Here is a 21,177-nt window from a genome sequence, read left to right as displayed (position 1 = left end):
GAGCGGAGTATTGGCGATGGAGTCCTGGGGAAGACCGGAAAAAAGATGGCGTAGGCGGATGAAGGCCACAGAAAGGGCTCGGGTTGTAGTCTGTGAAATGGGACCCATTGGAGGGGTTTGAGCAGAACCTGATCTGACTTGGATTTGAACAGGTTCACTGTGATTCCTAGGACTGAGAATGGGCAAGGGCCAAAGGAGGGAGGCTGTTAGGAATGGAGTTAGTGGCAGGGAAGAGGCAATGGGGGCTTGGACCTGGATGAGGGGAGAGAGCATGATTCTCTTCCAGATTCAGCCTGCACTACACCCTGGGGTCTTGAGGGTTCCAAAGCTGCTGCAGTGACTGTCCCCCAACTGGGCGACCTGTGACATAATTGGACTCAGTTCTCTAGGTTCTTCCAGAGTGATGCCATGGGAAAGGGTGGGGAACAAGTCAGAAGTCTGGATTCTTATTCCATCATCTGGATGGTGAATTGGCCCTCAGTTTCCCCATCTGTAAAATGTGGCAGCTGAATGGCTCCTAAGTGGACATTATCGTCCATCACCCCATGTGGTCTGTCCATCCAGCGGAATGAAGCGCCGATGTATGCTACGCTACAGCCAGGATGAGTCTTGAAGACACAGTGCTCCCTGAAAGAAGCCAGAACCAAATCATATGATTCCACAAACTTGAAATGTCTAGAATAGGCAAACCCAGAGAGATAGAAAGTAGGTTCTTGGTGATAAAATTGTCTTGGGATTGGATAGTGAGAATCCCTGATATTGTTATAGACATTTAGTGTCTCTGGGGAAAGATTCCAAGTTGAAGTGATCTGCAAGGTCCCTTGACCAAGGAGGGATCCGTGACACTGGGTGTCAATAGAACCCCACGGAGGGAATGACTGGCAGGACCAGGGAAAGGCATCTAAGACCAGGGGACCAGTTGGGGTGTGAGGTCAGCAGTGGACCCTGGGCTCCGAGTCAGCTGGACATATCAGGCCTCACACCCAAAGACCAAATGAAAGAGGAGCTGTCAGTGGCTCACACCCTTCGTAGGTGGCTCGCTTCTGAGGGTGCACGTCCTGTCTTAGGACTTCTTGGGGCTGCCTGCTGCCTTGAGAAGTGGAAGTGAGCGGTCAGGGGCACAGCTAAGGAGGAAGATTCTTTTTTGTGGGGATCTTGAAATGCCCTGGTGGCATAGTGTGTATGAATTGGGCTGCTAGCCACAAGGTTAGTGGTTTGGCCGTTGTGTGGTTATGTAATTCAACAGTTATCTAATGATGTGATGGTTGCGTATATAATTGTGATTATACCTGTTTGCCTGTAGTTCTGGCCCATTTGAGAGTGACTTATCCATTATGTCGCTATGAGTGGGGATGACTCAATGACAGCGAGTTTATCCATTATGTCACAGGAGCCCTGGTGGTGTAGTGGGTTATAAGCTGGGCTGCCAACTGCAAGGTCGGCAGCTTGAAACCACCCGCTGCTCTATGGGAGAAAGATGAGGCTTCTTCTTTGTTTTTTATAATCATTTTATTAGGGTAAGGTGACCAGACGTCCCGCTTTTGGCGGGACAGTCCGATTTTGAACAATTTGTCTCACGTCCCGTGGCATTTTTAAAAAGTCCCGATTTTTGGAAAGAATGCATGACAAGCTAGGGTATACGGTTTTCAGCTGCCATGTGGCTATTCCACCAGGATATGAGTTTTATCAATGGTGTTCCGCTTTACCAATGTTAAAATCTGGTCACCTTATACTAGGGGCACATACAATTCTTATCACAATCCATACATACATCAATTGTATAAAGCACATTTGTACATTCATTGCCCTCATCATTCTCAAAAGATTTGCTCTCCATTTATCCCCTCCTGGCATCAGCTCCTCATTTCCACCCCTCTGAAAGATGAGGCTTTCTACTGAACAGTTCATGTATCAGAAACCCACAGGGGCAGTTCTACCTTGTCTTGTAGGGTTGGTTAGAGTTGGACACAACTCGATGACAGTGAGTGTGTGTGTGTGTGCACACGCGCATGTGTGAAAAGCATGGTAGCTGGTCCAGAGTGTTGGGTCTGTGGGCTTTATATTGTGTGTTTAGAGTTTTAAAAATAGAAAGTATTGATTTTGTTGTTAAGAATGTACACAGCACAACATAAGCCAATCCAACCATTTCTACATGTACAATTCAGTGACATTGGTCACATCCTTTGAGTTATGCGGTTATTTCCACCCTCCTTTTCAGAGTGTGTTCAGCTCTTAAGTAATGCTATTTGTTGCTGTGAGATGGTGGGAACAGTGTTGCCATTTGAACCTCTTTAACTTCAGGGGGATAATGCGAATCAAGATCAGCCCAAGGCAACTGGACATCCCCTTACAGAAGGGTCGAGGAGAGGAGACGAGCTGATACCAAGGGCTCAAGTAGAAAGCAAATGTTTTGAGAATGATGATGGCAACAAATGTACAAAGGTGCTTGACACGATGGATGGATGCATGGATTGTGATAAGAGTTGCCTGAGCCCCGATAAAATACTTAAAAAAAAAATCAGCCCAAGGTGGATTCCGATGACTAGAGGTCAGACCTGCTTCCACTCTCCAACCTTCCTATCGGTTCTCACACCAGCCGTCCACCCCACAGCATGTGCTACTTCTCCACTGCCTTTGCTAACCCATTGCCATGGCCACACAGAACTTGCAGTTCAGTGCGTGATGAAGGAACAGGGTCTGATTGCGATCGGGATCAGTAGACTTCCATTCAGGATCTGGAAGCTTTGTAAACAAAGCCTCCCTTCTTCAATGCAGGACAGCTCCTAGTTCTTCTCGCTGGGCCTGATGGGGACCTCCTCCGGCTAGGTTTCCCAGGTAGTCAGTCACCTGTCACTGCTGGCTGCTGGCTCTCTGCTGCTGGGCCTCCTGTGGGCCTGCCCCCCATCTTCAGTGTTACAGCCTTGCCTTGTCTTGCAGCCCTGCAAGGAAGCTTTGTCTCTTTCTCTTTGTATGTCTCCCTGCCTGTCTCTTCTTTCTGCCTGAAAACTCCCATGGGACTGACACCTTATATACAATCAATCGATAGCGTCTTGTCAATTTTAAGGCATCACCCTCCTGGTGGTGTGGCGGGTTTTGCTCTGTGGTTTGGGCACCACAGTGAGTGGTACAAAACCACCAGCCACTCCTCAAAGAGTGACTTTCGACTCCCGTAGAGTCGCTATGAGTCGGCATCCACTGGACAGTAGCCAGTCTGGTGTTTTGGAGGCCACGGATGCTTCATTTGCATAGTAGGCTACAACTCACCTCATTTGCATAGTCCTTATACCAGTCTCTAAAAAAGTGCAGTAGAATCACAAGGCAGGCTGCAGCTCAAGACCAGTCAAAAAGGATTAGGACCAAGTTGTTTACAGCTTACCCAAGAAATATCATTCCGCCTGGGTAAAAGTAAAAAAAACCAAAAAACCCTCTGGGGTTTGGGGTGAGGTGGCATCCTTCCATCTGTTTTCCACATAAATAATCTCATTTGTCCACACAACGTGGGGGGTTAAGGTTGTCTGCTGAGAGGAAGCCAGGTGTGGGTGAGGGAGAGTTAAAATTTTTTTTTTAATATTGGGGGCTCATACAACTCTTATCACAATACATACATACATGTATCCATTGTGTCAAGCACATTTGTACATTTGTTGCCATCATCATTCTCAAAACATTTGCTTTCTACTTGAGTCCTTGGTATCAATCAGCTCATTTCCCCCCTCCTTCACCACCCCGCTCCCTCATGAACCCTTGAGAACTTGTAAATTATTATTATTTCTGTCATGTCTTACACTGTCTGAGATCTCCCTTCACCCATTTTTATGTTGTCCATTTCCCTGGGAGGGGATTATATGTAGATCATTGTGATCGGCTCCCCTTGTCTTCCCCCCATCTTCCCCTTCCCCTCCTGGTATCTCTACTCTCATTATTGGTCCTGAGGGGTTTATCTGTCCTGGATTCCCTCTGTCTCTAGTTCCTATCTGTACCGGTGTGCATCCTCTGGTCTAGCCAGACTTGCAAGGTAGAATTGGGATCATGATAGTGGGGGGTGGGGGAGGGGAAGGAAGCATTAAAGAACTAGAGGAAAGTTTCATCGTTGCTACACTGCACCCTGACTGGCTTGTCTCCTCCCCACCACCCTTCTGTAAGGGGATGTCCAGTTGCCTGCAAATGGGCTTTGGGTCTCCACTCTGCGCTCCGCTTCATTCATAATGATGAGGGAGAGTTTTTATCGACTCAATATTAAAGGAGACAGGGATCCAATCCAACAAAGAGCTGTCTCCCTGACACAGACAGGAGGGCATGTTAGACATGAAGAGAGGGGAGGGTCTGGAGAGGGACCGAGGTTACCTACCAGCACAGTCTCTTTCTCACGTGGCTTTCTGCTCCGGTGCTGGTCATGCTTTGGGTGGTGATTACCATGGCACAACCTAGCTTCATTGTCACCTGTGGCCCCAATAGCCTCCGCTTCAGCCTCATCACTTTTTAACACCCCTTTCTGTTCTTCTTCTGGCTGAAAACCAGACCCATCATTTGCTTCCCTGCTGACTGCTAAAGACACTACCACAAAACGGACTCCAGTCATAAAAAGCTCAAAAATCCTTAATCCACGCTTCGCTTAGTTTACTCTGAATCCATTTAAGTCCCCTTGACTTAAATGTGAAAGTTACCTGAATGTCCAACTTCCAAAAGAAAACAACAAAGACAGGGGAATGGACCACAAACTCCACCCCAAACCTCAAAGCCAGATGACGACAGCGAGTGTGTTCCACGCCACCCAGCAGTCTCGGGAGCCCCGGTTCCACGATCAATTTCACTGCGTGACCATGAAGACGGCCCCCATGCAAGGTGGCCTTGTGTGAAACAGAGCAGAATGTGGCCTCGTCCTGTGTTTGGTGTGTTTGAACCCATTGTTACCGCGGTCGTGCTCCTCCATCTCCCTGGGCGACGGCTTCTCACCGCCCTCGCTTCGGAGGAGCGTTGGGTTCGTGGTTCTTCCAAGAGTGGATGTGCTTGGCTATTCTGGCAGCCCACTGGATGTGTTCAAGACCAACACCACCGTTTAAAGGCACCAGTTCTTCTCCTGACTTCCCTTTGCTTTGTCCTGTGCAGAGAAGTGGTTGAAAAGACCCTGGCTTGGGTCAGGCATAGCTTAGCCATCCAAGGGGCACCTTGGCTTGTTAAACATCGCTGTCATACTGGCTCCTACGTGAGTATTGGTGTGCCCGTTGTCTGCACTGTATATTTTTGCAAACATGATGTCATGTCTCCTTCACTCCACCCCTGCAACTCTTTGTGAGGTGGTTGTTAGCTGCTACTGAGCTGGCTCCTTGGCCCTACGTACAGAAGAATGAAGACACTGCCCAGTCCTGTGCCATCCTCCCAAGTCTTGTTTGAGCCCATTGCAGCTGGTGCTGGCATGATGAGAAAAGGGGGTTGGAGCTGGCTAAAGGGGCGGTGCTGGGAAGTGAGACTGTAAGAGAAACAGTAGGTTGGACCCATGCGCTGGCCCTGAACTGGAGGGGCGGGCGGCCCACAGTCTTTACATTGGTTCTCCAAAGCAGCTCATCTCCATGTGCCACCACCTGCAGCCTTAGCATTGAGATCAGTAGTCTCTACCCGTCCATCCGCTGGCTGCCGGGGTGCTGACAGTGGTTTGCTCCAGGGCCTGTGCACTGGCTCTGCCCTCTGCCTTCTCCCACAGCCTCAAGGCGTAATGCCTCTTGCTCTTTGCAAATCATATCTATATATACTCATCGCAGAGGCCTTTCCTGACCACCTGTGGGAACTAACACCTTCCCCCGTGACCAAGGACCCCTGCCCCATAGGGCATCCTAGGCTGCCCTCACAGAAGCAGATGGCCGGGCCTTGGCCCTCAGGGTCCGCTGGGTGAGTTTCAGTCTCAGCTGAGTGTCTAACTGCTGCCCCACCGAGGTTCCTTCCCTGTCACATGTTTTATTTTTCTTCACGAACCTTCTCACCACTTGACACCGCTGACGCCGATGTGTCCCATGTTTGTCTTCTGTCCGCCTCACCTGAATTGCAGGCTCTGTGAGAGCACGGGCTTAGCTCCATGCCCTTCACTGCTGGGTCTCCAGTGCCTGGCACAGGGCTGGCACATGGATTAGCAGCGCAGAGCAAACTGTCCTTCCGCTCCCCCCTTCCAGGGCTGTGTCTAAGGTCACTACTGCAGACTGCAGCCTTGTTTCCACCACCCAGCCCTTGTCTTCCTCTTCTAGTCAGTTGGCTGCTTCTAATTGGTGAGGGGCTTGGGAACAAGCCAAGGGTCCCCACCCACCTTTGAATTGTGTATTAGAAAGGTCCCTGGGTGGTCTAATGCTTTGCCCTTGGCTACTAACTGAAAGGTTGGGGCTTCAAACCCACTCATTGGTGCCTCACTAGAAAGGCCTGGCCATCTGCTTCCATAATGAGAACAGCCAAGGCAGCCCTATAGGGAGCTCAGTCTACTTTGTAGCAGATAGGGTCATCATGAGTTCACCTTGCCCAATAGCAAGGGGCTTGGTCATCCAGACTCAGTTAGGGGTCAAGTCAGGCATGTGCCATCAGCCATTGGCAAACTCTGTATTATGGTCCTGCCTCCCTGCTCCCCCTGCCCTGCTGGTTTTGCGTTTTGTTCCCGATTCATCTGTTGAACACACACAGTCATGGAGAATCAGACACTGGGTAGAGGGTGGACTAAAATGAATGAGGTAGACTCCTTGCTCATGGGGTGCCTTCAACAGATTGAGCCTCTGAGCCTCAGGGTATCAGTGGAATCGCAACTCGCTGATGTGTGGCTGAGAGCCTTGGTTGGGCTGTGGGATAAACAATGGGCTAATCACAAGGTCGGCAGTTCAGACCCATCTGCTGTTCCTTGGGAGACACATGAGGCTGCCTGCTCTCCTCAAGATGTACAGTCTAGGAAGCCTTCAATAGGCCTGCTGTGGGTCAGAATTGCCTCGAAGGCAGCGAGTAGTGGGCAGAGTGTGGCTGGTTCACTGTGGCACAGGGTGCCCTCTGCCATGGTGTTTGGTGCCCTGGCAACCTCAGATAGGGGTGGGATAGAGGACGGGTCTCCTGATCTGCCTGGGAGGCACACAAGTGGGCTTAAAAGCACCTCGAGGGTGTGGACGTTTCAAGTTCATTGCCTGTGGGTGTGTGCACTCCACAACCTCCAGACGGGGCTGTGCGCATTTGCTGTCTGCAGCTCGCCTTCTCCGTTCCTATTTCAATGTCTCTGGGGAGTGATTTTCCCTCCATCCCCATCGCAGACCCTCAGGGACCCACTACAGTTGGCAAATAAGCTCTGGCTGCTCCGAAACATCCATCCTTCCCTCCCAGATGCCCTCCTACATATTGTCGTTATGGTGAAAAATATGCAAATAACTTTGAAAAACAGTCTCCCAGCAAGCCGGTATTCAAAAATGTAATAAATTGACCCCATAATGTAATCTGGGTGCCAGGACCATCCATCATGCTGATGCGATTAAGATATGAATAACCAGATGCCACCGCCGAGCCTGATGGAAATGACAGATGAGGCCCCGCAGCCCTCCCTTGTGGCCCCCTGCTGACTGGGCCCCCTGTCCCCTGCCAAGCTTCTTTGCCCCCTTGGACCCCAGAGGCTATCAGAGGTTTAGGGAACATCTGTTCATTTCACAAATGAAGAGACTGAGGCCTTTGGGGGATGAGGGGTCTGATCATTTTAAATCCCCCTCTTTTATGTCCTTGCTTCAGTTTCCTTGTCTGTGGCAGCCACGGAATCCTAAGCCCTAAATCCCGCATTTTTATCCAGGAAATTTTTAGTGGATAAGATGGGTTCCCCAGTACTAAATAAGGGCTTTGGGGACCTGTTTCCCAGGGAGAAAAAGTGGGGTGTTAAGCGGTATGTCCTCTGAGACTTTTTCAAGCTTTGTCTCTGTGTATCAGGGCACCTCTGGGTGACTTGTCCTGTGACCCCTCCCGAGGCAGGGCTGGGACTGGGTTACCATGGAGGGAGGGCTCCAGCCTCCCCACCCCAGAAACCGCACCAAAGGGGCCCTTTATAAGGAAGGGCCTGTCAAGCTCCTTAAGCAGTCTCCAGAGAAGGACCCCTCTACCCCCAGGCTCACCCCAGGAGGCACCGCAGCAGCGATAGCTACATCGCAAGGAGCAGGGGGACGCCCCTACAAGCTAGTGAGCTGCTTGCCTGGTTCCACGTGGAAGTGACCCTTTCCTACAGGGTCCCAAGTATTGACCAGACTCTGTGCCCAAATGGGCAGTCAGGACCCTCAATTGCTGAAGTAAACCCCGTTCCCCCACCCCCAACTCCCCAATCCCTTTGAGTTGAGCATTGCCATCTTATGAAATGCAAACACCCTGGGAACAGACCACCCCACAGGCACCCACATTTTCAGGGGCAGCAGAGCCCCTGGGGAGCTTATTAAAGGGCCGGTATCTGCTGTGCACCTGGGCTCCCCTCAGGGACTAAGCTGTCAGGCTACTTCCTTCCTCCCATTCCTGCGTCCAGGCACAAATGGGCAGCACAGGCTCAGTTGGCTGTGTGTGTGGATGTGTGGGCAGGTGTTCAGTACTGAGCTGCCGACAGTGCGGCTGCTGGCTGGTTCTGTGTATCAACAGTTGGGTGTGGTCTCTAAGGAGCACGTGCATCCCTGGAGGTCAGAGCTGAGGCCCCTTGGACTTTGGACCCTACTTGTGCCCTGTTACTCTACGACCTCTTCTCTGACCTTAGTTTTTTCACCTGGAAAGTAAGGGCCCAGCAGGTTGAAGTCCTCTAGTCAGAGCTGGCTCTGAGTTTTGACTGTGACCTTCCTGAACTTGGGAACATCTCTGGGCCGGCTTTCTCATTTGTCAAGCGGGGCCGTGACTGGCTACTTAGCTCCTTGGGTTAGTGAGAGAAGTAATCAGTGTTGGACACAAAATAAGCACTCAACCCACGTTAATAGCTATTTCATCCTTATCACTGAGGGAGCTTCAAGGTCTTCAGATTGAACCCAGAGCTCTGGAGGGCTCAGGAGCCAGAGCAGGAGTGGCAGAAGGGACCCCTCAACAACTCTGCCCCCGCCCACCCCATGTGGCTCAGGAAGCCAGCTTCCCCACTCTGAACCTCTGGTTGGCTCTTCTGTAAAAGGCGGGGACGGGCAGTCACTGCCACCAAATCATGGAATTGTTTTGCGGGTTCAGTGAGATAGGCCTTGGGCACACCTGGCCCAGAGCTTGGCACACAGCTGGTGGCCTAGAAGGGCCCGCTATTACTCCCATGGGGTTGAGAGGCTGCTTTCAGGCTTGGAGGGGGTGTGGGTGGGGACTGTCTTGGCCTCGGAGGTTGCTGAGTTCTTGGCTAGGCAACTAGGGGTAGGGGTAGGTGTCATCGCCCTTTGGGCCCTGCTATGCTCTTCACCTCAAGACCCTTGGTGGCATCTAGTGGTTTATTTGCTGGGCTATAAAGTACAAAGTCAGCAGTTCGAAACCACAGAGCTGCTCAGCGGGAGAAAGATGAGGCTTTCTACGCCTGTTTAGAGTTACAGTCTTTGGTAAACCCACAGGGACAGTTCTACTCTGTCCTATACGGTCGCTATGGATCAGAATCGTCTCCATGGCGGTGAGCTTTTTTGTTTGTGTCCTAAATCTGGTCCTTACCAGCAATCCTGACCTGCCCGCTTTCAGCGACCCTAAAACGATAGAGATCTTTCGAGATCGGTCATGGAGACCAAAGCTGCCTTTTTCCACCCCCCACCCCCCGCCCCGAGTGGAAGGGGAGCGGCATTGGGCAAAGTCAGCCACCTAGAGGCCCACACTCACTTCCCCATGGTCGCGCCCCGCCCCGCCCCGATGCCCGGGCCCACCCCAAGCCCCGCCCCGACGCCCGGGCCCGCCCCAAGCCCCGCCCCGACGCCCGAGCCCGCCCCAAGCCCCGCCCAGACGCCCGGGCCCGCCCCAAGCCCCGCCCCGACGCCCGCCCAACGCAAGGCTTCGGTGGGCGGGGTAAGCGTGGGCGTGGCTTCGAGGCGGGCACTAGGACCCGTCGGAGCGGCGCGGACGTCAGCTAGCTGCGCGGAGGCCGCCGGTGGAGCCGCGGGCGCGCGTGCGGCGGCGGCTGGCTCCCCGGGCCCGGGCCGGGCGGTAATCTAGGCCGGAGGCGGCACCGGGGAGGGGAGGGGGCGGGGCTCCCGCGGGGGGCGGAGACTCGGTTGTACCTAGTTTCGCTTTTTGATTGTCCCGCTCTGCGCCTCGGCCCTGCCCCTCCGTGCCTCTGCAGACCCAGCGCGAGCGCGAGCCTTTCCTTCCCTGGAGACGGTGAGGCGAGGGGCGCGGGCGGCCAGCGGACGGGTGCACCTGGGGCCGCGACGCCAGCGTGCAGGGGCCCCCTAGCTGCTCTGGATCTCTGAAGGGGCCGCCCTAACCAAAGCCCCCAGACAGCGGGGAGCGGGCAGGGGTGGAGGGGGCCTTCAGAACTACAGCCTGCCCCTGCCCTACCCCCAGGCGCCGGGAAGGATGACCACGCTCACGCGGCAGGACCTCAATTTTGGCCAAGGTAGGGAGGCCCGGCCTGCGGCCCGGGGCAGCGGGGTGGGTCCGGGTCATCTGGTGTCGCTGAGCAGTCTGGCTCCTGCCCCTCCGCAGTGGTGGCTGACGTGCTCTGCGAGTTCCTGGAGGTGGCGGTGCACCTGATTCTCTACGTGCGCGAGGTCTACCCCGTGGGCATCTTCCAGAAGCGTAAGAAGTACAACGTGCCGGTCCAGGTGAGTGCCACGGCCGCGCCGGGCACACCGGGGAGCCCTCTCTGCTGCCCATTTGTCCTCTGGGCCGTGTCAGAATTGCAGACAGGATAGAGGATGGGCTTTTTTAGACTAGCCGCCTTCAGCCATCCGGCTCAGTCCCGTCTCCCCTCCCCCCCCCCAGTCTGCCCACGCCTTTCTGCCCGACAGCTGCAGAGAGTCAACCTCCCTTACCTCTGTGGCATCTCCCTGACGCCTCAACCCGGGGTTCCCCTGGCCAGAGGTTAGGGACTTTAATAACGAGAGTTGCCTTGCAGCTATGGGTGCATTTGAAAAGTGCCCCCTGAATTCTGGTTTGGAGAGGGGATTTCCATAATCTCAGACGCCTTCACACCCGTCACACACCCTGAACTGAGTAGGTTGTTTTAAGCGGAAAAAAACCAAAGTGGTGACTTTTAATGCTGTACCCCTGATTCCTAGTTAGGACTGCCGCTCGGAACCCACACCCCAAATCAAACAGGGTAGAACTGCCCCTGTGGGTTTCCAAGGCTGTCACTCTTTACAGGGAGTAGAAAGCCTCCTCTCGAGATATCACTGGATTGGTGGGTTTGAGCAAAGTCTGCTACACCCCCAGGACGCCCCACTCAGAAGGCACCCAGTCAGTACTAGAAGAAATGGCTGAATGCCAGACAACGGGAACCTTGAAGAAGTGCAGGGGAAGGGAACATGATTAGGCCATTTACTCTTAAAAACAAGCATCTTTTTTTGTTGTGAATCAGTGCAAGCTTACAGAGCAGATCCTAAAGTCGTCGTTCATACATGTTTGGATTCAGCTCATCCATTACAATCCCTTCAGTGTCCTGTGGCTTGTCCTGCCTCTTCCCTGTCTCCCTCTTTTCATCCTCCTCCTTTCCCTGCCCAATCAGCACTATTGAGGAGCGCTCCTGAGTCTACGGTGCTGATTTCACTGCACCCGCACTTTTCTTGATGTCTTCACAGATGAAGTAATCAGAGGCTCAGATTGAGATTAAATCATTTGCCTGTGACTCAGGACAACCAAATTTCAGATCCCCCTTTATTTTTTTAACAAAAACAGTTTTATTGGCACATAATATGCATATCATAGACTTGAATAGTTCAGTCATTCAAACATATCAAAGGGGAATCGTACGTCCACCACCATATCCAGCCTAGAGCATTCCTTCCCCCCCCAGAATTTCAGATTCTTAACTTTGGGGATTTTTATTCCATTTCTGGTTCTTTCTCTGGAAAAAAAAAGCTGCTGTGGTCCATAGGGTTTTCCCTGGCTGAATTTTGGAAGAGGCTGCTGGGTGTTTTCTAGTCCACCTAGGTCTAGAAGCGCCTCCGAAACCTGCTCAGTATCCTAGCAACATGGGGACCACTATGGGCGGATAGGTAGTGGCTGGGCATGAGTTACATTGACCAGGAATCGAACCCCTGGTCTCTTTCATGGAAGGCAAGACTTCTGCTACTGAGTCCCCAGCATCCCAAGACCTCACATTAGGAATCTCCAGGGCTGTATTAAATGCTAGTGCTGGAGTCTAGAAGCCTGATGGTCCAATTTCCCTTTCTTGTGGATACATTCACAGTTCTTGGCCTCATCACGGGAAGCCGAGTGTCCCAGGGGAGGGCGCCCATTGGGTATTGCTGGGCCTGGGTGCTGGCTGGGTTCTCCACTGTGGGCCTCACCAGCCACCCCCATGATTATGTACAGATGTCCTGCCATCCAGAGCTGAACCAGTATATCCAGGACACACTGCACTGCGTCAAGCCACTCCTGGAGAAGGTGAGGGCACCAGGCCTCCCCAGCCTGCTTAGCCCCAATCTGCTCTTTCACCCTCATAGCCTGGTGTCATGAGGGTTCCTCATGACGTTAACACTCAGACGCCTAAGCTGAATCTGGAGGCTACCCCCATCCAGGGATGGGCCTTGGGGCATGGAGACCATGTTCAGGGTGACTTTGGGCCCAGGCACTTAGGTTAGTGGGACTGCCTCTTTCGAAGGTACCTACCCTGGAGGGTTTTAGGTTTATTTCACCTTGACTTCCTCAAGGTCTGCTTGGGCTCAGCTCCCTTGGGGTTCCCTCCTATCTTGTCCTGGTCCCTGAGAATCCTTGGACCCCCATTGGGCCTAGGCATCCCTGGATCTCTCAGCCTGAAATACCCACTTCAAAGTTCCTAAACTTGCTTTCCAAGCTACCAGCAACCCAGAGGCAGAGCCGGGCTGGAAGCATGCCCTTCCTGGCTTTCCTGTGGGAGGGGCTGTGGGTCTGGGTGCCGGGTTTGGAGAGAGGGTGCCTGTCCTTGCAGAACGACGTGGATAAAGTGGTGGTGGTGATCTTGGACAAGGAACACCGCCCAGTGGAGAAATTTGTCTTTGAAATCACCCAACCTCCCTTGCTGTCTATCAGGTGAGGTTCCCTTGGGGTCTCCTCCTCACCGGCTCCTTTGGGTCAGAGCGCCGAGAGGAGAGACGGCGAGGTGTGCTGACCTTATAAGAGTTCGGCCTGTGAGGGCCCAGCATACATGGACACCTTCCTTTCTCACACCGGGAAGTCACAGTGTTGGTGACTGGCTAGCCCCTGCTGCATTTTGTCGAAAAAGCGAGGCCCAGAGACATGGCAGGAGCTGTCCAGAGCCACCCAAGTTGATGGCAGAGTTGGGATTACCAGCTGAGCATTGGATCCCTAAGGATGCGTAGGGCAGCCTTCCCTTTCCCATCCTAGCAGGGGTCCTGCAGGCTGGAGAGGCCTCGCCTGTGCTCTGGCCTCAGCCTGGCTGCTCATTCTTCCCATTGATGAGTTGACCCCTGTGTCGGGGCAGATCTCTGCTTCAGAGGGTTCCCAATGGCTAATCTCTTTGGAAATTGCCGGGCCTTTCTTTTGAGGCACCTCGGGACGGCCCTGAACCTCCAATTTTTCATGTTGAGGGGCCATAAACTGTCAGCACCCCTCAGGGCCTCCACACAAACCCCTGAAGGAACCTCCCCACCTCACCCCTCGATTCTGTCTGCATTAGTCTGGGGTGGAGGTGGGTGTTTGGTTTCAAACTTCCCAGGTGATTCTGCTTCAGGCTCCACAGGTGGCCAGGCCCTCAGACCCACACGAGGGTGTCTGGTCTTAAAGATTGGCTCCCAGGGACGAGGGGAATCAGGTTGATGGGAAGGGGCGGGGGGAGCTCCAGTACAGTGGGAGATGCCCCCCTCTCATTCCCAGTTCAGATTCCCTGCTGTCCCACGTGGAGCAGCTACTCCGAGCCTTCATCCTGAAGATCAGTGTGTGTGATGCTGTCCTGGACCACAACCCCCCAGGTGTGCCCCGATCCTGCCTGTTCTGGAAGTTGCCTGCACTGGTCTGGGTTCCCAGGTTCCTGTTAGGCTGCACTGGGCCTCACCTCTCCCTCTCTGCCCTTTAGAGTCCCTCTGAAAGCCCACCTCCTCCAGGAAGCTTCCCTGACTGACTCCACCTGGCTTGGGTCCACCCACCTCTGACTGCATTTCTCTAGCATTTGGTTTGCACTCTGCCCTGGAGCGGTCAGGGTCCACCCTTGGGCTGCCAGGCCAGCGAAGGAGGGGGAATGGTTCTGCCCGGCAGCCCGGCCTTGACCAAGCTCTTGCTCCTCCAGGCTGCACCTTCACCGTCCTGGTGCACACCAGAGAGGCAGCCACTCGCAACATGGAGAAGATCCAAGTCATCAAGGTGAGAGGGCACAGCTGAGAGCCCGCGAGAAGCCTAGGGCCCCGGTCACTGGGCAATGCCCTGCGTACTCGGAACTGCTGGGGCTGCCCTTGTACCCTGGCCTCCAGGGTCAGAATTGGGGCTGGTCCATCACATGGTTCCCTCAGGGCATCAGCACTGACAGTGGTGCCTGGTGACCCCGGACCCCAGCCCCTCCCGCCCTCTCACCTCACCTCCCTCCCTAGGACTTCCCCTGGATCCTGGCAGACGAGCAGGATGTCCACATGCATGACCCCCGGCTGATACCCCTGAAGACCATGACGTCGGACATCTTAAAGGTGGGGCTGGGCAGCTGGTGGGGGGCAGAGCCGGCCTGGCCCTGCTGAGGGCCTGTGGATCAAGGCTGGGGGAGGGGACTGAAAAGCCCAGCTCTGGCCTGGCCAGCTCACTCTTGGCAGGATCCTGGCTGCCCCCCGACCAGGGTCGTTTGCTCCTTCCATCAGATGCAGCTCTACGTGGAAGAACGAGCTCATAAAAGCAGCTGAGGGTCTGCCTGCCCCGCATCGGATGCTGCACCTGTTGGGCTGGGGGCCCGCCTGGGGCGGCACCGAGGGCTTCTACTACAAGTGCTCTTACTGCCTGTGTGTGGACCGCTGCCCTCCAGCGCACGTGCGCAGGTCTGGTCCCCTTTATGGACTCCGGGAGGGCTGGAACTGAGGACTCCCAGCCTCCTGTGGCTCAGGCGGCCAGCACTGTCCCCAGCACTATGCTGGGAGCCGTTCAATAAAAGGGCCCCAAGGGCTGAGCTGAGCTCTCACTCACTGCCCGGGAGGGACAGACAAGTGCATTAAATGACCCAGAGGAGCAGGGCTGACTTCCCATCAAGTGCTGGGTACCTCCTGCTCTCCCCCTCCCCTGCCCAAACCCAACCCCCAGTGGGTGTTACTGTAAACATTTATTGGGACAAATTAAATGACCACAACTGGGGGGCTTGCCCAAGGTGGGAACCGGGCAGCAACTCAAGGGGCTCACTGCTTACTAGAGGCTCAGCTGTTACTAGGAGGGGACCTCCGGCCCTCGACTGGCCTGGACAGAAGCCGGAGTGTTGGGTGGCCAGTCAGATTGTAGAAGGAGAGGAAGAGGGGGAAGCCTTCGGCCACCCTGGCCTCGTCTTCTGGCTGGGTTGTTGGGGTCCCCGGGTTCCGAGTCATTGTGTGGCTGATGACGACACTGCTGTTGGTGACACGGGGCCCGTACCAGCCAGCCCAGAACTGGGTGTCCTTTCCCCCGTGCTGGAAGAGGATGTGGCGGACGCCTGGAGGGTAGTCTGAGAAAGTGTAGGAGACCTGGGGGCGGCAGGGAGTAAGATGGGGGGGAGGGTGTCATTCAACCTGAGGCCCCAGTGGAGAAACAGGCAGGGCAGGCAGCCAGGTGAGGCCTCACCTCTGTCCACTTGGCATCGTTCCACTGGTGGATGATCACGGGTGGCGGTTCGAAAGAGGCCAGGACAATGTAGTCGGCAGAGGCCAGCTGCACACGGAGGTGATAGGCGCAACCACAGTCGGCTCTGGCAGCGAACCTGGGGGTGGGGGGAATGGCAGATCAGTGCCAGGCCGTAGCTGTGCCCTAGCTGGGGGGCTCCCTACACCTGCTGTGCCATGGGCCGGGGTAATGGGCTATCCACTCGGGGCCTCAGTTGCCCAAAGCCAAGGGGCAACTCCTTCAGGTAGTCCCGTGAAGATGTCACCCCAAAAAACAAGTTGTATAGAGACAGGGCCTGGTCTATCTGAATTCCACCCCCTGCATGTTAGTCGGGCTCAGCTGTGACATTTTAATGGGAGGGCCCAGGGCCTATGTGATGAGGGTGGGCACAGAGCTCCCCCTTTTCTCAGCCAACTGCTTGGATCCTACCCCGTCCACCTTCTGAGCAGCTGTTATGGGACCCACTACCTTCTGTTGTGGGACACGCCTGGTCCTGGAAGTTTTGTGCACACAGCAGGCACCTGAGAGACCTGATGGCAGTCGGGGTATGGAAACGTCTGCGTATGGCAGGATGGGGTGTGGCTGTCTCTTGCTCCAGGGCTCCCCAACTGCACCCTGGGCTTATATCCCCCCTTGTATGGTGGCAGCGAGGCTGACAGGCTGCTGGATGGGCAAACATTGGCTCCTTGGACAGAGGGAGGCTGGCCTGTGCTCCTGGGCTCTCGCCAAGTGTGGCAGGAAGAGAAGGGGGTGCAGAGTCTGGGAATGCAATGAGCCCCACTCACCAGTCCTTGACCACAATGTCGGGCCTGAATGTGTCCAGCAGCTCCTCCCAGTAGCCTTCGGCCTTGAGGTCCACCAGTTGGGACTTGAGGCACATGCTGGGGACAGACGAGAAAACTTGTGACCCTAGCCACACTCCTCATGGAACTGCCCGGGCCCTGGCAGAGAGAGGCAGTCTAGCTCCGGGCTGGTCACTCTGAGCCTCGGCAGTCCTGTGTACACTCAGCGATGTCCCCAGACCACGGGCAGGACAGGCACTGCTGGGGCTGACTCCCGCTCATACCTGGGCAACGGCCTGAGAGAGACAGGAGGCATGACCCACTTGTGCGTGGGTGCCATCTGATCCCAGCCTGCCATGGCAGGATGTGGGTGTCCTGTGTCAGCTGCCTGCATTTGGCCCAGGACCCTGGGGAGACTTTGGAGTGTCTAGATGAGGGGCAGCCTATAGAGGCACCTTTGGGATGCTGTCCACCTGAACATGACTTCCATCCATCTGTTGCCCCAGCTCCTGTGTTTCCCCTGTTCCTGGAAGCGGCAGGCCCTGAGCTGGTGCCAACACCAGTGTCCACTGGCTTTGCACACACTCCTGCTTAGCCTGACATGTGTGAACGGGCCCAGACCCTTTTCCCTCCCAAAAAGCGCTGCTAGGGGCTCGCCAGGGGGTTTGGTTGGGTTTGTCTTACCCGTAGGATGTGACGAAGTACTTCTTGACTTTGGGGTCAGGAAAATTCGTTCCATGTTCTCCTGGGAGGCTCTCCACCTTCCAGCGGTCACCCCCATTGGAGTCGATTCGCCAGGCTCCCATGTCCTCTGAGAAAAACCAGTGGAGGTAAGATCCCAAGTTTCCCAGCAGGCCCCGGAAGGGGGACAGTTAGCATGCACCTGGAGGGCGGGACATCTGCTGCTCCGAGGCTGTATGAGCTAACCAGTTTGTTCCCTCTCAAAGGCCAGATGCATCCCAGGGCAGCACCCCATCACCCTACCTACCTCAGACTGGCCCTCTGCCACACATTCCCACCCACTCTCCCCAGACCTCTTCTTAAGGACCCTCTCCCTCCCACTGTCCTCAACTAGCCTGACATGAAGCTGGGGGAACAGAATGTTTCAGACATTCTAAAACAAACCTTTACCCTCACCCATGCTGTTACGGGGCTCCAGGAAATACCCAGGCCTCCGTTCTCAAAAAATGACATTGTGCCAGGGCCTGGCATGGGTTTGCCCCATTTCTGAGCTGCCCTGTGGCCAGGATGGAGGGGTCCTTAGCCCCTGGGATGGGAGAGCTGCCTGAGGAGTCTCAGAGGCCCCCTCTGCAGGGCAGGTCCTAACAGGGCAGGCAGCCCCTGGGCCGGAAGTATGCCCTGAGTCTGTTTGGAAGGAGCATCAGTAGGTTCAGGGGTGTAAAGGGGTTCGTCCTCACCTCCCACTTTAGATTGAACTTAAAAGAGGAGTGGGAAATAACAATTCTCTTCTCTTCTGAGGCTGTCCATAATAGTGAAGGTGGTAAAGGTGGGCAGGGAAGGCTGGGCCGAGGCCAGGTTGTGGGCCTGCTGGGCAGTAGGAGCTGAACAGGGCAGAGCTGCCTGGCTGGGCAGCTTCTCAGCGGAATCCGGGGTAGGCAGAGAGACAGAGTGTCTAGGGCATTGCCAGCAGGGGCTTCGAGGCTGCAGAGTGAGCATTTTCAGGCCTTTTGGAGTCTGAGTCCCAAGCATGCTAGTGACACCGGGGAGCCAGTCCTACTTCAGCCTGTTCCCAGGGGTCCCCACGAGAATGGAAGCGATTCTCTGCACAGACTGCTGCAGCAGCCCCACGAAGAACCCAGTGTCTTGTCCAGAGTAAGCAGTGAAGGAATATGGGACATGGATCTCGCTGCCCTCTCTAGCTCCGTGAGGAGGGTAACCTGTGAGGCAGACACCGTGGGTCCCTGGGTAGTGCAACTGGTTAGTCCACTAGGCTGCTAACCACAGGGCTGGAGGTACCAGTTCCCACAGGAGTGCTTCGAGGAGAAAGGTCTGTTGATCTGGTGGGGGTGGAGGTATTGGCACACATCTGAATTGAGAGCTGGAGGAGGGACTGGCCACACCAGGCATACAAGGGTGCTGGGTTCAGAATATCCAGATGGTCTGTGCACAGCAAGGGCAAAGGGCCTGAGGTTCCGGAAAGGGAGGGAACCAGTCCAGTGCGGTCCCCCCCCCCCCTCTCCCCTCAGCAGCCCACCTTCGGCGCAGGGGTTCCGTAGAAGGTTCCTGCGGAGGCTGCGCAGGAAGTAGAAGATCTTCCAGTCGGCCACAGGCTGGTCCCAGTGCTCGCCGATGAAGCCGTCACGCAGGCTCTTACGCTTCCAGAGGCTCACGGCATCGATCAGGTCCCGCCAGAGGCTGCACACCGGCCGGCAGTTCCACAGCAGATCGCGGGCAGGCACGTGGGTGAACAGCTCCAGCAGGGTGTTCTCGGGCAGCTGGTTGATGTTGATGGAGGCCATGGCTGTGCTGGGGCGGGTGCATGCACCGGCCTGTAGGGGCGACAGTGAGCCTGCTCCCTCGCTAGTTTCTAAACACTTGGCCCTAGTTCACTGTCACCGAGCCTATGACGACTCAGAGGGACCCTATAGGGCAAGGTAGAGCTACCCTTGTGGGTTCCCAAGACTACAGGAGTAGAGAATTTAATCTTTCTAGCTCAGAGGGGCTTGTTGGGTTCGAACTGCTGACCTTGCAGTTAGCAGCCCAATGGTAACCACGACTCCACCTGAGCTGCTAGAGCACAGTAGGCCTTCAAAATACGAAATGGTTGCATGTTACACACACTTGAAAAAGAACAACAAAAAATACTAATAGTCTTTAGGGACAATTGCTTTAAAATGCCCTCGTGCCCCCCCCCCATACCAATTAAGAAAATTAATTGCTTAATTTTGGAGCTCATTACAGTTGAATTGTAAGATTTTTCCAGGGTGACACTGTTGCCTGCTAGCTCTGTGAATTCACTCCTAAATATAAAAAATTCCCATAGCCCCAGACTGTCCTCCAACTGTCCATTAAGTGGTGGGGGTGGCGGGGAGGGCAGCTACTGCTGAGAAGCAGCCTACACCCCACCCGGCATCAATGGCTTTGACCTGGAGGCTAATGAGACACAGGAGCGCCCCAGCGCTGGGACTGGACTGGGTTGGGGAGTCAGGCCCGAGCTTATGATGGGTCAGGGCTCCGGGCAGTCTGCCTGGGTTCGAATTCGGGGGGCCGGGGCATTTGGGGGAGATAACTGACTTCCAGAAGCTGAGCTTTCGCTGCGGAGGTCTTCACACGCCAGCCGCGTTACCAAGGCGACACACCCCACCTCGGCCCTGGAAGGCGGTCCTCCCTCCTCTGCGTGGCACAGGTACAGGTACAAGGTCTGGGGGCAATGTCCAGCCTGTGCTACAGCCCTGGCCGGCACGGGGCCCGCCGAGCCGCGTTCTCCGCTTCGCACCGCTGCTCATTTTCCCAAAGCCGGCCAAGCGAGCCCAAACCCGTTAAAAGTGTGCCCGCCCTCGTGGGCATTTAGGGTGACTGCTGATTGGGTGAGAACGCACTAGCAGGAGGAAAACCCCCAAGTCGCCAGGTCTTTTGATTCTTCCAGAACGATTGTACAACTTTTATTTGTGAATAGGAAATGTCCATTTAAAAACGAGGGCAACTTGGAAAAGCCTGTGCAGGCCAGCACCAGTGGTGTGTTTACAAGCAGCCCGGCCGGCGAGCTTGACAGCGCGGCCCGAAGGGCACCCCGATCCGCGGCCCCAACTTACCAGGCCTCTGCGCCGGCCCTCCCCACGCACCTCGGGGCGCTGCGGCTCCCGCGACCGGGGAGTGGCCCGGAAGGCCCGGAGGCCCGGAAGGCCGCGCAGCGCGTGACCGGCGGAGCCAGCAGCCCACGCCCTGGGTGCCCCCGCCCCCGGCGCCGCCCGGAACCCCGCCCCGCGCCGCCCGGAACCGCGTCTGCTGGCGCAGCGGCCGCGCCGGCGCCCCGACCTTACCGGGGACCCGGCCCCTTCCCTCGCCTGACCGCGGGCCTGGAGCCGGAGCTGACGGAGTCCCGCGGCGCTCGCCCCGCCCCTGGCCGCCAGGCCACGCCCACGACGGCGCGTCGGGACTGGCCGGACCCCGGAGGGAACTGGGCGGGGGAGACGCGACCGAGTGGCCCACGGCTGCACCGAAGTCTTCCTCCTTTAAGCGCGGCTGTGTGGATCGGATCGACTTCCAAAAGTCCCCACTCACTGCCGTCGAGTCGATCAAGATGCACAGCGCCCGGCCAGGGCGGGGAGGGCAGAGCTGCTGCTTTAGCAGAAAGTCGCCTCGCTCTCCCGCCGAGCGACTCCGGGCTTCAAACTGCTCACCTTGCGGTTGGCAGCCCAGTGCGGAAACCAGGACTCCGCCGGGAGGGCTCCTTTCCTCCTAGGGGTCAGTTCCAAGAGCCTCTGGTGTGGACTCCTCCCCCAGGGTCAGAGCGGATCTTTTGGGCCAGTCTGCCTAGAGGACT

The 21,177-nt window shown here is 55.6% G+C and overlaps 2 protein-coding genes across 3 annotated transcripts; one reads left to right on the top strand and one right to left on the bottom strand.

The window, feature by feature from the left end:
* The first annotated feature begins 10,132 nt into the window (after positions 1-10,132).
* MAD2L2 (mitotic arrest deficient 2 like 2) lies at positions 10,133-15,394 on the top strand. The gene is made up of 9 exons (XM_075550865.1): positions 10,133-10,290; positions 10,477-10,528; positions 10,618-10,736; positions 12,448-12,519; positions 13,043-13,143; positions 13,948-14,042; positions 14,357-14,430; positions 14,655-14,747; positions 14,913-15,394. The coding sequence occupies exons 2-9, from the start codon at positions 10,489-10,491 to the stop codon at positions 14,952-14,954; spliced, it is 636 nt and encodes a 211-aa protein (XP_075406980.1). The 5' UTR covers positions 10,133-10,290; positions 10,477-10,488; the 3' UTR covers positions 14,955-15,394.
* LOC142449194 (F-box only protein 6-like) lies at positions 15,346-20,808 on the bottom strand. Of its 2 annotated transcripts, none has more exons than XM_075550864.1 (6): positions 20,675-20,808; positions 18,889-19,183; positions 17,358-17,484; positions 16,677-16,772; positions 15,853-15,988; positions 15,346-15,755 (listed from the first exon to the last, which is right to left on the bottom strand). In XM_075550864.1, exons 2-6 carry the CDS (start codon positions 19,151-19,153, stop codon positions 15,456-15,458), a joined length of 924 nt encoding a protein of 307 aa, XP_075406979.1. In that variant the 5' UTR covers positions 19,154-19,183; positions 20,675-20,808; the 3' UTR covers positions 15,346-15,455. The 2 variants fall into 2 exon arrangements, with proteins under 2 accessions (XP_075406979.1, XP_075406976.1); XM_075550861.1 differs by lacking the exon at positions 20,675-20,808 and adding an exon at positions 20,447-20,602.
* Between the last annotated feature and the right edge of the window lie 369 nt (positions 20,809-21,177).

Source organism: Tenrec ecaudatus, chromosome 1 (genome assembly GCF_050624435.1).
Source record: "Tenrec ecaudatus isolate mTenEca1 chromosome 1, mTenEca1.hap1, whole genome shotgun sequence".
Taxonomy (NCBI): Eukaryota; Metazoa; Chordata; class Mammalia; order Afrosoricida; family Tenrecidae; genus Tenrec; species Tenrec ecaudatus.
Note: the sequence above shows the minus strand (reverse complement) of the source record. Positions and strands in the feature narration are given on the sequence as shown.